This window comes from Mixophyes fleayi, chromosome 1 (assembly GCF_038048845.1).
Source record: "Mixophyes fleayi isolate aMixFle1 chromosome 1, aMixFle1.hap1, whole genome shotgun sequence".
NCBI classification, from domain to species: domain Eukaryota; kingdom Metazoa; phylum Chordata; class Amphibia; order Anura; family Limnodynastidae; genus Mixophyes; species Mixophyes fleayi.
Window position 1 is genome coordinate 41,130,048 of NC_134402.1, and position 18,908 is coordinate 41,148,955.

An 18,908-nucleotide genomic window follows, 5' to 3' on the forward strand; every position below is an offset into this window, starting at 1 on the left:
TCTGTACTGCCTTTAAACCAATAAAAGTTACACAGAGATATGTAGATATTAGAATGGAACACCAAAACAAACAAACAAACAAAGAAAATCCTTGATGTAATAGTGGTTATTGAAGAAAACTACATAAATAAACCCCGGTGACACCACAATAGCTACTTGAGCAGCTAGAGACTAGAAGTTGCTGCACTTCTTGGACAGTGACTCCTAGTGGTGATCTGCACCATTGAATCGTAATCAAAAGCAAAATGGAGCAATGTGCCCCGGATGAAACACTATCTATGAGTGCTCAACCTTAAAGGGGTTGTCCACTTTTGGACAATCCTTCTTAATATAACCTGCATTACCCCTTGATGGGAAACCAGGAACCTGGATAGCTTCTCAGCTCACAGAGCTCTATAAAGTACTATTTGTGATAACTGTGTGGGTTGTAATACTCGTTTGTGAGTTGTAGCAGCACTGCAGAAAAATGAGCCAATCTCTAACATGACCTGGTTTCCGGTAACAAGGGATTCAGGGTTGGGGTGAGTTTTCCTATATTAAGGTGGTCTGCTCAAAAATTACTTAAGATGGCCACACGTGCAGATCTGATTACTCAGCCTGATTGTCAAACAACAACACTTTGATCACATATGTGGAGGAATAGATAGCACAAAGTAAAGTAGCCTCTCTTTTTGGTCAGACAATGAATTCATGACCAGATTGGAATAGGTTTTGATTCCTTTTTTTGTAATTATACTTGTTGAAATGTTAGATCAATTTGGTTGAGAAATGACCATATGGGACAACCAAATCTGTACCTGTGTGGCCAGTTTAAAGTCTACATGTGTCCACACAATGGTGATTTGTGGGCTAACATTGTAAATTTAAATTAAAGTGGCAGAAATTGCTTTGTGCATGGGGCTACACCGACCAATCCAGATTTCAATTGTTCCTGGATGAAAATGCAGTTGGCCAGTGCCCACTATTACAGCTGTGTGTGTGGTCATTAGTGACAGCACTAATGGAGCTTCATGGAATCCAGCCGAGCTTGGCTGCCGATTGGTCCAATCAGCATATGTGTGTATGTCCACCTTTACATTACTCAAACTGATATTAGGAAGTTATTAGCAACATAATGAGGCAATTTAAAATGAGAAAGCACTAACCTCGCTGTAAGTGTCTGTTAGCTGCAGTTGTTGATCCCTACCTCCCCTTGCCCTGTTGCTCCAAGCTTACTCAGCAAATTGTGCTATGGAGAGGAACGCAACACAATCTGCCATGATCCCAGTCTACTGTTGTCACCCAGCCTTTAAGGGTGAATAGCAATGGAGAAAAAAGACACAGGACAGAAGGGGAGAAAGCAATAAGCCAGGTACAATACTTGCGTATACCTAGATAGTTGAACATGCCCACCTAAGTAAAATAAGTACATAATACTTTAGGAGTCAGCCAGTGGTTATTGAATGCCACAAGGATCTTGTCACAGGTGTCACTGCTGCAATGAGATTTCCCCTTGTAGGGGGGAGCAGGCAAATACTGGGAAATTTGGAAGCCCCGTATAGGTGGTAAGGAGAGGTAGGGGGAGGGAGTGGGGTGATCGGCGTTATGTCCCAGGCTGTACTGACATATAAAATCATATCCTCCCTCTTTCCGGCAGAAAATCTAGAGGCAGCCCCACCTAACCCAAGCAGTTAGGAGGCAGGAGGGGTAGGGAAGAGAAATGCTTAAGATTGTGACAAACTGCTGGTATTAGACAATGTTATGCGAACTTTATAATTTATATGTTATAATTTTTATTTTAAAAAAAGGACACAATGGAACAGGAAAAAAATAAATAAGTTGAAATAATATATATGAAGATGTTCTTATTGGCAGTAGTGAAGTTGAATTTGTCACAGCATGTGTTGCTGTTAAGGGGACTGTATGGTTATGTATGACCAGGAATTGGCTGGGACGCAGTCCTGTTGGGTTTGCATCCCCCGAAATGGGTTACTACACCATGGTTATGGTTGTCACTGGGGTAATAGAACAGGTAGCAGGTTGGATGGACACAGCATATGTGACCCTTGGTGTTGTTATCGGGTATGGTTACTGTGGCCCTTGGGGGGCAGTTAGGTGTCTGGAATGCTCCTCCCCTTAGGGTTATGATGGAAAATAAATATAAATCTGTGGTCATATTCTCTCCACTGTTGGTGTTATGTCATTATTAATATGGATGCTATTATATTGAGAATTTTCAGTACAGAGGGGCAGATAGCTTCCATAGACCCATGCCTAGGGTGGTTTAAATGTCTGTCCCTTGTTTCCTCATTTTTTCCTTATGTATGTCTGCCAGTATGAAACATTTTAAATAAATCAACGACCAATTAAATTAGTGATAGAGAACATTTACTGTGTCTCTTATATCCCCATGGTCTATGAGATGTTATGGAGCGGGGACATGGAGCCGTGTGATGGAGAAGTGTGGAGTGGGATGGAGTGTGTGTGGGGAGGTTCAAAGCAAAATAATATGGCACAAGTAAACTGATGAGAGAATAGCGCTAACTTGTGGTTTATCTAAATGGGCAACATTGAAAAACACGGTACGGTGGGGCAGGGGAAATGCTGCATGGGAATGCAATGCAAACCCTTTCTGAAAACTCTCACGACCAGCCCTTACAATGATCTTTTTTGCTATTTATTTATCACATAGCACTTGTATAGCTATAGAACAGTTTCTACAAATTACTTCTGCTCTCTGGCATTACAACATTTCTCCTGAGTCCTGTGTAAAAACACAACCCAGGCATAAATGGGGTAATGACAACTAAGAAACAACACAATATGTTTCTTTTTGAGTATCCTCAAAGAAATGGTCAAAGGCAACATATAACAGATCCTCGTACTCCCAGTTTATCCTAGAGTCAAGGTTTGCAGGTTATTCAGCATAGTGTAAAGAAGATTTCCCTAGGGAACCTTAAAAAAATAAGTTGTTTTATTGTCTGCTAGTTCCTTTATCTATAATGCAACTAGCAGACAGCAAATTGCTGTCACGCAGTTTCTTTGTGCACCTAACAGTCAGATACATAAAAAACACAAATTACAAAGAAGGAATTAGACCCAACAAAACTGTACATTTTACAATCCAGCATAGATCAAGATAGATCACAAAATTATCTGACGATTCAGTTTGCAGCTGAAATCCACGCAGTATCGTCAGGGCCGGATTAAGGGAATGAAGGCCCCTGGGCTAAGGGGGCCTCCATTCTCCCGTGAGCCCCCCCCCCCCCCCCCGTGGTCCGAGCGGCCCCCCCCAACCTCCCCCCCCATGATCCGAGCTGCCCTTCCCCCCGCCCCCGTCACTTACCTCCTTCTCCGGCGCGCTGTATGCTCTTTACTGAGGAGATCTCGTGAGAGTAGGACTCACGAGATCTCCTCAGTAAGGAGACTACAGCGCGCTGGAGAAGGACCGCACTTTCAAGGGCCCCCTGGATGCCATAGGCCCCTGGGCTGTAGCCCAGTTAGCCCTATGGTTAATCCGGCCCTGAGTATCGTGCACAAAATCCGCAGCTTGATAAATTTACCCCCTGGAGTAAATGTAAATATATTTATAGGCAGTAATGGGGTTTTATGAAGCCATAAATATTTTAATATTTTACACAGCTATTCCTACTGACCAACACAAGATCACTTTTATACCAAAAGTTATTGTTTGATTTTGCCATGTAAAGGCTTCACATGTTTTCTCATTAAACTTGCCAGGGTTCTGCTGAAAATCGAATTTAATTTTACATTTACAGAGCAATGAATACTTCAACATTGATAGTGAAAGCCATGTTCATATGTTTCATGGAATATTTATTGTAAAAGAAAATGAAAATATACCCTATTTATAAGGTTTATTTTCCTTTACGTTATTGGTACATGCTAGCTAAAGCCATAAATCTGTATGATTTAATGTACAATACAAATGTATTCATCATACACATGACTCATATACTATATACATTTGTGTTTTGTAAAATGCAGATTGTAAGCTTATTTGGTTGCTACAACCATATTTGGATACAATTTAGCCACCCACACCATATATCAAATTGGATAGAACCAGGGCCGGATTAAGGGAATGGAGGCCCCTGGGCTAACGGGGCCTCCATTCCCCCATGAGGGCCCCCCCCGTGATCCGAGCCGCCCCCCCACCCGGTGATCTGAGCCGCCCCCCCACCCGTTATCCGAGCCCCCCCCGGCACTTACCTCCTTCTCCTCCTTCCCCGGCACGCTGTACACTCTTTACTGAGATCTCGTGAGAGTGAGACTCACAAGATCTCCCCAGTAAGGAGAAGGGGAAGTACTGCAGTGAAAGTGCTCAGCAGAACTGATCGGGCTGGGGGCGCCACCGCCCCCGACCGATCAATACTGCTGCTGAGCACTTTCAAGGGCCCCCTGGATGCCAGAGGCCCCTGGGCTGTAGCCCAGTTAGCCCTATGGTTAATCCAGCCCTGGATAGAACCAATCAACCTATGTTCAGGTTACCGACAAGATCATATATGTTTAATGTTGGGCTGTCGCACACTAGCAGATAGTGGTCATGGTCCAGCTAGATCTTCTGATATTTCGAACTATAGCTAAATAATCCTGATCCAATATTGATTGGGACTGTGCTTTGTTTAATGCACACACATACTGATTTGCTGTTCAAAATACTGTGTCTTTGGGAAGCTTTAGCACTGAAGTGCGAATCAAGCTAGTACTGAGTAAATTAAAGACAATTAGCTTCTACTAACACATGAAAAGTAATACCTTACACAACAAAGGTCTTATAAATGGTTACATCATTGACATGGAAACATCATTTGTCCCCTCAGACATATCATATAACTAACCTTTCATTTCTCTGTTATTAGTGTTGCACAAATAGAAGGATTATTGCTACACTTACAAACAGAATCATTTAATATTGTGCAGAGAGTGTAGGGCGGGTACGTTTTGTGAAAGCTCCTTCACTGATAATAGAGATCTTTTAAAAGTGATTGTATTTCACTTGAAACATAATTAGATTGGGCTAACAATGGTCTTATACACCTTTGTCTCCTTCAATGCCTGTTCTATTATTAGATTCAGTTCTTACTTTCTGTAAAAGAGCGATTTGATTCCAGGAATAATAGGAAAAGCTGCAAAGTAGTGTAATTCTAAGCCTCTCAATAGAAAAGAATAAGAAGGACAAATACAGCTTTATGAAAGAGACATTAAAGGGTGTATGTTCATATGTATGACTATGTGTACATATATATATATATATATATATATATTATTGTGACAGAGTCACTGGTTTGATTGGCAGGTATCCATGTCCCAGGCTGTCTCCCTTATATGATCTTAAACCCAAGGAAATTGCTCTGAATAGGAAGCATCATCCAAGAGAGTATGTTTGAGCCTTTTGCATGGAGCCCACCCTGCTCTCTCTATACAAACACCAGGGACCCTTACCAGTTTTTCCTGAAGCCGAACATACTCTTTGGGAAGATGCTTCCTATTCAGAGCAATTTCCCTCTGTTTAAGATAATATAAGGGAGACAGCCTTGAACCAATTTAATCATCACTATTTTTAGTAAAAGCTTTAGAACAGGGGTCAGGGAACTTGTTTGCCTTTTACCCCAAAATATATTTAGATACGCCGAAGTTACCCCCTTGATTTGAAAGGAAGGAAATCACATACTATTAATTATTGAATCTATTCAAAATTTCTTTGAAAGCTTCAACTTCAAAACTTCAGGTTTTGGAGAAATTATGTTGCTTCATTTTTGATACAAGAGCATCAATATTGGGGAATTTTGATGTCAGAGCAATTTGGATACAGTCTTCAGTGTCCAATCGATTTCTCTGCTTTGTTTTTATGTTCATTAGAGTGGAAAATCCTTGTTCGCAAAGGTAAGTTGTTGCAAAAGGCATCAACTTTTTGACTGCCTCCTCATGTGCAATTTTGAATGCCTTTGCAGCTGTTGAGATCCAAAAATATGACACATCTGCTTTGTTTTCAAATGTAATATGTGCTTCATTATTGCATCGAAGCTCAAGAAGTGCCTCTGCCAACCCTTGAGGCTCTTCTGGTACAACAGCAATTTCACATTTAAAGGGGTCTACAATCCAACTGACAGCATGTGAATTGGAGGCATTACCCCCAGGAATTTCATTTTTACCCCATTTGGGGTAATTTACCCCTGTGCCCTGACCACTGCTTTAGAACATGCTTCATCAATTTGTTTTTCTGTATAACCCCTCTTTATGAATCTCCTTTTTATGAGATTAGATTGTTCCCAATATTTTGTATCAGATGTACAATTTTTTTCACAATCTTAAAAATTGGGAAAAAAGTACATTATTTTTCCACCTAGGTAGATGATAACTGGTGGAAGAAATAAAACCATATCTTTAAAAAATATACTCTAAATTTTTCTTTGTTCTTTTATTTCCAAAATAATGTGTAAAAAAAAACCAATTCTTTTCTCATGTACATTAGATGTAAAGTTCAAATAATGATTATTTTCATTTAGATTCTTAATAAAAGTTTTCGCTTCTGCCTCAGACCAGTCACAAATAATAATAAGGGTCATCTACCTATCTTTTGTAGAACTGTATTTCTGTGCTCAACAGACGAGAATGAAAGATGTGTTCTTCCTTCCAAACGCCCATAAAAATAATGGCATAAGTTGGGGTAAATTCTGTTCTCATTGCCATGCCATGTTGTTGCAAGTAAAAATTGTCCCCAAATTTAAAATAACTATGTTTTAAAATTAATTCAGTACTATCAAAAATAAAACATATATTATCTTAACTTATATCCGGATCTTCATGCAGTCTTTTACCTATTGATTCTAAAACTTTTCTGTGGGGAATGGAGGTGTATAATGACTGTACATTGACAGTTATCCATTTGTACCACTCTCTTCACTTAAAATCACTCAAAATGATTAATATATCTGTGGAGTCTTTTGTATATGATTGAATTTTTTTTCACATAAGGTTGTAATATTATATCAACACAATGGGAAAGATTAGCTGTTAGCGAGTGTATCCCAGAGATTATTGGTCTCCCAGGAGGACATTCACGATTATTATAGATTTTTGGCATATGATAAAGGATTGGTATACAAATCTCCAAGAAAAGGAGTGCTGGGTTCATTTTCCATTTTTTATATATTATTTCATCTCCCAATATCCTTATTGCTTTATCAAAATAAGGTTGTTAATCCATCACTGCAATTCCCCCTCCTTTAGCAGCTTATTTAATTACAATAGAAATATCCTTTGATATTGTTTTAAGCACTTTATTTTCTCTATGAGGGAGGTTTTTTTTCCTTATTTTTTTATTTCTATTTTTCTAAATTCGTCTTTACAGGACATAAAAAAATATCTATATGGCTACCCTTTGATTCCACTGGGTAGTATTTTGATAGAAGTTTACATTAGGAGAATATGTTGTTTTAGGAATGTTTTTTTTTTAAAAAAAAATGTTGTTGTAATGTTAGAGAACCAACAAACTTATTTAAATCTATAAATACATTAAACTTGTTTAATTTATGACTTGGACACATTTTAGCCCCTTCTATAATACATTTATTTGTGATGTTTCAAATTTCTAGAATATATATTGGATTTCTGTATTCTCTGAGCAGGATAATTTAACTGTATCCTTGTTTTGGATAGATTTGCCCTTTTCTATTTTTCCTCTTCGTATTCCTTTTGGAATTTCCTTTTTATACCAATTGGGAACTGTATGCTATAATGAAGTATGTTCTCATTTAGTGATCTTTTTTTTCTAAAAAATTATTTTCAGATTGATTTTTTTTATTCAATTATTTTTGCCGTGAACATGACAAAGCCCTAAAAACGTCACACCTGTTAGTGGTGGTAATTTGTGTTCCATCTTTCTTTTTTTCTTGAAGTCTCTATTTCCCAAATTATGTGGATGTCCCCTGTCAGATCTATATTTTTCCAATGGGGAGACATTCATTAAGCAATGCAGAGCAAACGTAATGTGTGTTTTTAAAAACACATGTAACTCGGGTATACACACATCCATAATGAACAAAGAGCGGATGTGAATATACGTCTGGTGATGAATACGTCCGCTCTGCTCTACTAAACAGGACACTACAGGATATGTCCAATACATATCTGGAATATAAACTAACAAAGGAACACCCAGACATAATATTCAATTATTGTCATCTGTTCATTATATAGTAATTAATGACAAAACATAAAAAAAGTATTTTTTTCCCATGAAATACATTTATTAGAATGTAACTAATGTCTACTGTACATAAAATACATTTATACAGTTGCACCTAATTGCAAACACATGTTCTAGCATGCATTCACAGCTATCATCACTCTTAATCGGCACTTAGACTAGACCTGTAGATGGAGCAAGAGATATGGCTGAAAGACAGGTACCTTAAGGATGCCCAGAGCTTGAATCGGACGCTACTGTGTGCGTTTCAGGTTGGCATCCCTTACTATACATTGACTACGGACATACGCCCATTCCCTTCCTCATTCCGCCAATGAAAACGTAGCCTGTACTATGAGTCCTTTGTGCTCAATGATTGAAAGCTGTAGCGTTCTGTGGAGTATGGACAGTTTCTGGGCATGCGCAAATTAATTGTGCACATACTAATCACCAGTTACGCTTAATGACTGAGTCCCTGTGTCTTTTATTATGTGGAAAGGGATTGAACCTTCTACTATGTGTTATAAACTTGTATTCATCTCGTGATGGCAAAACACATCTCTCATTATATACATATATATATATATATATATATATATATATATATATACGTATATATATATATAAGTTTTTTCTTTGGATTCTACCTCTTTTATATATATATATATATATGAGTTTTTTCTTCGCATTCTACCTCTTTCATTTATATTTTGTTCTTTAATGGTTCCCCCCTTTTGTGCATAAGGATTTCTGGTGCTCCTAATTTGTACTTTATCATTTTTATAATTTTCTCGTTTAATCAAAACAACCTCCATTTCTATTTTTCTATTCTTGTTTTTATTCTCTGTACTTTTTTTTCTATACAATGCAGATATTTTATGTTGTGATATTAAACTATCTAATTTCTCATATTCACTTTCCATTTTTTGAACTTCTGTTTTCCTCTATGCTATAATGAGTCTCATCAAATGTGACGAAAATTCGTCTAGAATTATATTCCAATGTTTTTACAAAATGTTCATTTAGTGAACCAAAAGTGTGGGACTTTAATTATCTTAACCCCCTAGGGACCCACCCTACTTCTAAATATTTTTCAAGGGTGGTGATATCCCACTATCCCCTGATTTTTTTCCATAGCTGCCAAATTTGTATATAAATTATAACTCACTGCTATTTCATCGTAACTATCTGAAAAAATCCTAGAACACTGTTGAAACCAACTTGTTCTTTCAGCAAAAAAACCCACATTCTATAATTTTCAGATAATAAAGAAAACTTATCAAAAGTGGTGGTGCAAGCAACCAATAGGTAAATTGCTAAAACTTAATAACAACAGACCAATAAACCCTATTGTACGCTTCAACCACTCCAATATAATAACAGTTTCAACAATAATAATACAAAGATGATATAAAGATGAGTCAGCAGCTTCTTCTTATATTGGAGTGGTAGGAGCGCATGATAGGGTTTATTAGTGCGTTTGTATTGAGCTTAATATGTGTAAAATCATAAAACATAAAAAAATATTTTCAATCTATCTGAAATTCTTTTTTCTTTCAGAGATAGGGCTCATTTTGTACCCAATGTGATAAAAAATATTATATGCTCTTCATAAAAGTAAATATTGAAATTAGGGTTGTTAGTTTTTCTTTGGACATATGAAATTAGCTAGCTCACATAGAAGCTGCTTGGCTGTGAAGTGCCAATTCCAACTCACGCCATGAAATACCTGTAACTCATCAAGAACTGACACTTGGGTGTAAATGTATCAATATGCGGGTTCTTCAACACCCGCGTGTTCAGCCTCTTCCGCGATTAAATTTCAAGCGGCGCTGCATTGTAAAGGGAAGTTAACCCTTTACAATGCAGCGCCGCTTGAAATTTAATCGCGGAAGAGGCTGAACACGCGGGTGTTGAAGAACCCGCATATTGATACATTTACCCCTTGGGTGGATTCAAATTGGCCAAAATATTTAATTTTTACATAAATGGAGAAAGCATTTATCATTACATGCTTATATTCAGATATTTATCTCTCTCTCTAAATAAAACCATAACTCTTGAACTTGCATAATAACTTTTATAACTTAATCCTACCTAATTTAAATATTTTCCTTTCTCACCATTAAGTTAATGTGAGGAGGCCACAGAGGTCTTTCTTTAACCACCACCATGAACTGCCCAGTTGATACTTGTCTACTCAAAAGTCCAGCCACACCAAAACTACCCTCCACTTGGGACCTTGCCCTTGGGTGAACCGATTCCATTACCATACCATGCAACATGTCAGTCCCCAGCAGCAGGACTGGGGGCATAACTACATCCCGAGGGGGTTGTAAGGTGCTAGGCTGCCCATTAGATATCTCCCTCCCCCCAACATTCCCACCCGCGGGATAAACATGTTCCCGATCCTGCTGAATTTACGGCAGTTGGGACTTATGCATGACCATCAACCACTTGGGACCTTTCCATACCACCGGGATCCCTTACCAATGAAGGGGTAACCTATATCAACTGAATGTGCCTGACCACAACACCTCCATTGCGAGCCACAAATTCAGCCTGTTCATTTTAATCCTGACCCAATTCACATTGAAACATAGCAAACAGAGTAAAAGCAGCAAATTGCCTATGTGAAATATAATACAACTAGCTGGTACCATACTAGTCATTTTTACTCCCAGATCAAGTCCCTTAATTCTTCTTTCTCCTTCATTATTTTATATACCTATCATGCCATCACTTGTTCATATTGATTTACAGCCAGCAAATAATGCCATGTAACCACCACTTTATTACTTTGTTCTTCTTTTCTTTTTTTAAACACTTCTGTAAAATAACATCTTGTATACACCAGTGTAACCAAACACACACATTAGTATTACCTTATTAGCTGTCTCTCCCTTTTTTATTATCACAATTGCATCATGAATAGTCATGTCACCTGGAGGCCTCAGTTGTTGCCCCAAATTTGAAGGAATGTTGTTCATATTTCCCCCCTGAAAAAACTCAGACACTGGTCTCCTGACATCTCTTTTCATCTTGCCCTTTCTATAGCACATCATGGCTTAGCCCACTATATAATTTATGTTTTTATTCTCTGAAATTTAAGCAGATAGGCTAGCCCACTAGCCCAGCCAGGTGCTGATTCATTTTATAAAGTGCTATTCCATCAGTCTCCCAAAAACAAGAGTAGTAATCCTAGAGCTGGACATTAGATTACCACCCACCTGTGCAACCCAGCTGTGCCCATCATGTCCTACTGATCCATATGCTGTCTTCCAGTGACCACTCTGCCGATGACTCAATTTCACACTAGTCATCTGCCAAAAGAAACCCTAGGCAATTACAGGTATCTTTGTGTCTGGCACCAGTAATGGGAACTTGCCCATTAGGAATCGAGATAAGGCATAAGCTATTGCATCTCAAGCCCTGACATACTTAACATAAAAGAAAATGTTATCCTTTAACACTACAGAACTAGATGCTGTAACAGTCCTTAAAATCTTTCCTAGTTTCCTCTGCCCTAATAAGTGATTTTAGTCCTGCACACTGACTGTCCTCTTAGACCACCCATGGTTTAAGAATCATCCCATATGATTCTTGTAAAAAAATGGAGCATTTGCAGGAAAGATTGCAGCTGGCATTAAGTAGTCTTACGTGCCACATAAACCATGTGTACCAAAGCGCTCAAGGCCAATGTCTCTTGGACCCATGAACAGAAACCCAAAACCCTCTAAAATCCCCTTTTCCACTAACAATGTTACCTCCTTGTATGGATATCTTGTAAGTCAGTGGTGGATCCCATCAATTTTCATTTTAGGTTAATTTGGTTAAAATTGCAGGCTAGTGGGGACAGCGGTTTTTCTTCTCACACTAGGCACTAAAATTTTAAATTACGGCTCTGTGTGAAACTACATAACAAGCATGTGAGTATGACTTTTCCCTCTCAATATATTTAGCTGAAATGTGGCATTTTTATAACTGAAAGGCTGGGTGGTTCTGTATATAATCAGCCAGCTTTCAGGTAGCCAGCAGTACCTATTATCATTAGCCAACAGTGCTCTATTATTTATTGATCTATCTTTAGATAAAGACATTTATACACAGCAGACAGACATTTGTGGTCCTCAGTGGTTCCCACTATTTATACATGTCTATCACCAATGGCAAGGAGACCAAACTAGATAAGCCCATGACAAGGGGTGTCGATTACACTGACTATAAGCAACTGTGCTGCACTCACATAAACATTTGCTTTACATTGGAAGGCACCAGATTTCATTGGTTATTTAGAATAATTATGTCATGACTTTTTATCATATATAGTTGTCATTTTTTTTTAGGGTTGAAATGTATTGAACATCATTGAACCACAGACTTAGGAGCTCCCCTGCTTCTGAGTAAAATAAGACTATATTATGCTGTATTCATATATATCCTATATAATTCTAATGAATCTTGTAGGATTGAGATAAAACTTTCTTTATGTATCTGAAATGGCCATATAGTAGTACAGCAGCATTACCTGGGGGCATGGGGAAGCTTTGACGGAGGCCCCCAGTAGAGGCTATCACTGGCGATAATCTTCACCGGCCCAGGAACTTTGTTAAATAGGGAGAACCCCTAAATAAAGTGAACTCTCATTTTCGCAGAGAAAGGGCTTTTCTCCCATTGTTAAACAGACCCCATTGGGATTAGGGTGATTCATTCTAGACTGAAATTAAAGCATTGAAGACCTCTTACATTGTTTACCCCATTAATCTGCTGAGGCATAGCACAGCCAACATTAGAGCTCTCTGCCTATTAAATTAATGAAAAGGTCAACAAACATTTCCTTTATTTCCCCATGAAGTAATGATTGAAATTGTGTTATATTATTATATGTAATTATAAGTTACGGAACACTCACAGGCGCATTTCTATATATTACAGGTGCATTTTCTCTGGTATCATTCAAAAGATGTTATCAGTTCCTTCAAAATACTTGAAAGGTAAGAACATTTTATTAATTTTTCTTATGAATTTTCCATTAATTAACTCATTGGAAGACTGGAAGTGGTTTCCATGGTTTTGTGCTGTGTTTGTTTTGCTGGGAATTAGTTTTTAAATTCTTAATCTACCCAAGCAAATTTGACATTTTCAGTACACTTACGGTACTCTTGTACAGTTGGACGCAATTTCCGTCTAAAATGCAGAAGGAGATGGCATCCCAAAAAAATCACACGTTATTCAGAGGTATGTTGAGCTGGACGAATCTAAGCTGCCCGTCATCACTATCTGTTTGTAATTTACACCAGTGATCAAGCACCCGCAAGTTTCCCTTCTCCTAGCAGGCGCATATGCGTTTGAATCTCAGTCTACAATTTGCAATTGCTCCAACATGTCTGTACATGCCCCCCTTCTTTCCCAAGTTTCCCCTCTTCGGGCCTGATTCATTAAGGATCTTAACTTTAGAAACGTCAGTCTCCTGGACAAAACCATGTTACAATGCAAGGAGTGCAAATTAGTATTCTGTTTTGCACATAAGTTAAATACTGACTGTTTTTTCGTGTAGCACACAAATACTTGATAGCTTATTTGTACACTGAAATTTAAAGTTGATATTTGTGTGCTACATGAAAAAACAGTCAGTATTTAACTTATGTGTAAAACAGAAAACTAATTTGCACCCCTTGCATTGTAACATGGTTTTGTCCAGGAGACTGAAATAAGAAGTTTCTGAAGTTAAGATCCTTAATGAATCAGGCCCTTCATTCTTAAGTGCCCATAAGTGCAAGACGCGTCTTAGCCTGCATATGGCTGCAAATGTAACTAATACTTTGTGAACATGCGTGGAAGTAAAAAAGATGATTATACGGTGAAAATTAAGTTTTCGTCCAACTCTACATGAGCCTGTTATGTCTTTAAATAACATAATGACATATACTAAGGGCTTGATTCATTAAGGATTGTAAGGCAAACAAATGAGCAAGTATTCTTGGTCAAACCCATGTTACAATGCAAAGGGTGCATATTAGTTTATTATTTTGCACATAAGATAAATGCTGGCTGTTTTTTCATGCAGCACACAAATACTTGATAGCTTTAATTGTACACTGAAATTTAAAGTTGAAATAGAACATGCCTTACCCCACTATAAATCTGCCATCACATTTTAAATTTGCCTGCCCCCGCAATGCCACATGGTTTTGCCAGGGTGCAAAGTTACTCATTTTTTGGCTTTACTTTCCTTAATGAATCAGGCCCTAAATATTTTGGAGTCATCACAAACTTTAATAGATCCAATGAAAACTATTAATTATTTAGATACATGTCAGCATGGCTCTAATAGATATGTAGATGTACGACCTTAAGTGCAACTTGGAAACCATGCAAATTAATTCCCAGAACAATTCTCTCTAAGCCTGTTAAATACAATAATGACACCGCTAGCCGTTCAGGGCTGCCTAATCACTTCTTATCTCTCTTATTATCACAATCCCACAAGATTCATTATAATTATATACGATACGAATACAGCACAATAACTAAAATACTTTTCATGGCAGTGAATAATTGCTCAGTCTAATTTATGCTGATTGCTTGCATTTCAGGAGATGTTGTAATACATTACCATTGTCCACATTTGTCTTTGTGACAATTAATTGTAAATAACGCATAATTTGAAATTGAAGCTTTCTCAAGTGACTGCATTGTGAAATCTCTGTAAACAAGGAACAGGGAGAATAAGGTGTCATTTGTTTGTGACCAATTAATTGCAATTAACACGTATAAGCTGAAATGGAAGGGTCTTGGAGTGATTGCGTGTTGTGAAATCTCTGGGTACACGGATCAAGAATAGGAACAAGGAGGAGAATGAAACCTGAACCTTTAACATTAAAAATTAGAAAAACCTATTGAAATGACCACAACAATATAAGTGTAACATGATATAATGCTGTGTAGAGTATAATGTGTAAATGGGAAAGAGATGAATACTTATAGGCACCTGCGATGCAGTTTATTCTATATTATCATGTTCCACCCTGAATAGCTGGCATAGTTGTTCTAAATGTCAGACATAGTAAATGAATGGGCTTAGGTCAGGAAAGAATGCAACTCTTTTAACACAAACCCTAAGAGTTATTATTCAATTATGACAATTGACTTAGCTTACAAGTTCCCTGCCTCCACTGGAGACCAATTGCATTCCTGTACCAAGATGGCCACCAGGGCGGCTCAGGGTGCGAAACTACTTCTCATTCTGGGGAGCCATCTCCGCAAATGTGTTTCTCAAGGTGCAGAGAGGAGGAAAGATCTTTAGAGGAGCACTGTGCAAAATTCACATCAGTCATCTAACATTTCACTACCATTCACTATTTCTTTCATCACATAATTATTTTTTCAAAACTGTTTTTTAGCCTCATTTATAGCTTATAATGACAGTGAGGGGACAACAGGATACTATATATTACATTTCATGTTTTTTTTGTGGTTTAGCTCATCATCTCATTTCAATTATCTCACTCTGCAAATTGAAATCTCATGTTTGCACTGCTCTGTAATGTGGGCTGTACTATGCAAGCAGCTACCTCACTCTGCCCAACTCCTCCCATTTGGCTGGTGCAAAATTCTGCTCCTCCCCAAACAGGCTGCCATTTTGTTCTGTAAACCTATGAAGTTTGGTGGAACTCTAGGTGCATTGTATGATCAAAGACATTTTGGTGCTGTGCCTCAGCCATTTTGAAGTTTTTATATGACCTCCACTGTCTGTAGGTGATAGGTGCACTTTTCAGAGAAACTTTTTTAAATTGATATTTTGGACTTATGGTGGGCCGGCCACCTATGGTTATAAGGTCGACAGTCATAATGTGTACATGTTTAGAAGGTCGACACAGTTAAAATGTCAACATGTACAATGTGTACAGGGTTGTAAAGTCGACACCCAAGATGTCGACACAAATTACTAGATTTAAAACAGCAATACAAGAAAAAGAGAGAAAAAAACGGTAAGACATGTTAAAAAAACAACCTAAAAATGGCGTGCTCCCCCTTTCCCCCCAAACATCCTTGGCAGAAAAAATTAAATCCTTATATACCACTCAAGACTAGCTCCTAAGAGCTCCAGTTGCAAAATTGGTCTTAGGGGAGTAGTTATATTTAAAACATGGGGATTTTCCTCGACTTGAACTTGAAGAAAAACATGGGAAATTCCATGTTATAATTATGACTATTACCGCTAAGAGTTCATTTTGTGGTGAAGCTCTTAGGATCTCCTGCTACCAAGTTGCAGTCCAGTGCAGCACCCTATTTCCCCCCACCGGCGGGACAATGCTTGGTGCATTAAAACCCTGCTGTGGGAACATCTACTCTGGGATCTGTGCCTATTCGCGCAGCAGGAGTCCAACATTAACCTCTCATGTTATCTGCTGATGGTGCTTCATTGTCGGAAGAGCACCCCAAATGCACTGTAGTCACCAGGACAAGCCAAAAAAGGTCACTTTTACAGCAGTGTTGGCCTGTATGGGAACAAGCAAGTTAGGATGTAAGCTCATATGAGCAGGGCCCTCTTCCTTCCTGTCGCCATACCTGTTCTTCCGCTCCGTTTCTACTGTATTTGCCTGCCCGGAGTTTCTGAAGTATTGGTACCTTGTGTTTATTGTTCTGTACTGTTTTACCCTGTATAGTCTACTGTTTGTACCGTGTACGGCGTTGCGGAAACCTTGTGGCGCCTTACAAATAAACGATAATAATAATAATAATAATAATAATAATAATATTTCTATATTTGATTTCCCTCCTCTCCAAAAATCGTTGTACTTGATCCATAATACACCTACTAATATAAAGTTCTTCCGCCTAAAGAGTTGATAGAGGGCTAAACCTTCTCCATCCTCCTTCACATCACTGTTTGCCGGTGAAAGGACGTGTGACTATTACACAACACTTCCACCAGCATCTCACTCATATGGTTTGGGCTCAGCCTCCAAGCTTCTTATTACTATAGAACTTTATAGCAGATAATATTTGTCTTGCTCCATTTCACTATACTATTATATTTCTCCTACCCTTTCAAGGAACTTACTTTACAAGATAAATCGCTCTGTTGGAAACTTCCACATAATATCTTTCTGGGGAACTTTGGTCTGACCTTTCAGATTTCTCTCCCCTACTACCAAAAGTGATTGCTCCTTCACACATACAGTATTTACGCTACTCAAGTATGTACATGATAGAAGTGTTGAAATATATTAAAACGTGTATCTTGTCTTACTGTGCTTATTTCTATGTAAGGATTTCACTTGCAATTTGTAGACCAACATTTGTTAACATTAATCTAGTATAATTATCCTCTAAGGGGTATGTGACTTATACTTCATAATTGTACGTCTCTCTGCTAAGTGACCTACATATTCTAATTCTGAGTCTTCCAGAACATGATTAAATACCTAGACAAATCCCTGGCACCACAAGGAGAAAACTAAGCAACCTTCAATTAAGCCCCTCTCACAGAAAAATCCCCCCTCCCATCTTCCCTGTCTCCTGTTACTTCTAGTTTACCCAGAACCCTTTGCTATCCCTGAAATAGCTGAAATGGCTAAAGACTTGACACACTTGATCATGACAACAATAGAGCAAACACTTGACAGCATTCAAGCTTCTATAGCTTCAACAGAGGTACAATTAGAGTCCCACACTGTCAGGATAAAGCATAGATCTGATATGCTGAAATAGAATATTGGATGTCAGGACCCAAATAAATCTTTGCATGAATATCTAAATTAACCTGATGGTCAATTCAGATAAAGGTGTGACCAAATGAGGTCAAGAACATGTAATTGAGTTAGGTAAACCCTTTGTGCAGAGACCAGCTTTAGATATGCAGATCACAGACATCCATTGTATTTGATCATGTATTTCCCTAGCTAATTTACTTCCCTTCAATAGGTAGTATAAACACAAACTAACCCCTAGGTGTAAATTAGAGAGCTTGCATTTATTTACAAGGGATAATTCATAACTGCAGGGTAAATAGGTTGTATCAAATGAATCCATTGATAAGCTAGTGTAACAGTAAAAGACGCAGAGTCTGATGTAATGGTGTTTGGAGGTTTTTACATCCCAGTGTGAGGAGATAAGCCTGCCACTGTTAGCAGCTTCCAGGACATAGCACTGTTTGCTTGTGACACTTGAATAGACTTGTAGGTACCGCTCAGCATGTGGTCTGGCTCAATGAGGCCAGGGGATAACATAGCCTATATATAATACTGTATAGACAGAAAGAATTCCGTTTTAAAATATGCCACTTAAAATCAATAAAAGCAGAGATCAACCACCTATTCCTCAATAGCATGAGGAAGGGCAGCTCATATGTTAAATTAAGAATTCTGCCCCACAGAAAAATGAAGAAAAGGAGTGGAAGCTCTGCGAATGCCCTGTACTTAGGCATGTTTGATATGAAAAGATGTACAAAGTCATAGGGGATTGGTTAATGATAAGATTGGATCGATGTAACACTGTCCAGGACAAATATATCACATTGTAGAATTGGTTAATAAATCAGGCAACAGGTAAATTTGGTTTGAAAAGGTGTCCCAGGACACAACCCCGATTAGCATTAACCCTGCCCCTGTGAATGCCGCACCCATTTGAGGTTGCTTAAAAATCTGTGTTCTGAGGGAACAAATTGTCAGACTTTTGGGGATCAATCTAATTGAAGGACTGTCCATTATTT

The 18,908-nt window shown here is 38.2% G+C and overlaps 1 protein-coding gene across 1 annotated transcript in view; it reads left to right on the plus strand.

The window, feature by feature from the left end:
* The window catches only part of LOC142159315 (proton channel OTOP1-like), a 68,063-nt gene that overhangs the window by 13,633 nt on the left and 35,522 nt on the right, over positions 1 to 18,908 (plus strand). Inside the window, exon 4 of the mRNA XM_075214423.1 lies at positions 13,127 to 13,185. Coding sequence (XP_075070524.1) covers positions 13,127 to 13,185 — 59 coding nt within the window. The remainder of the gene's footprint in view (positions 1 to 13,126; positions 13,186 to 18,908) is intronic.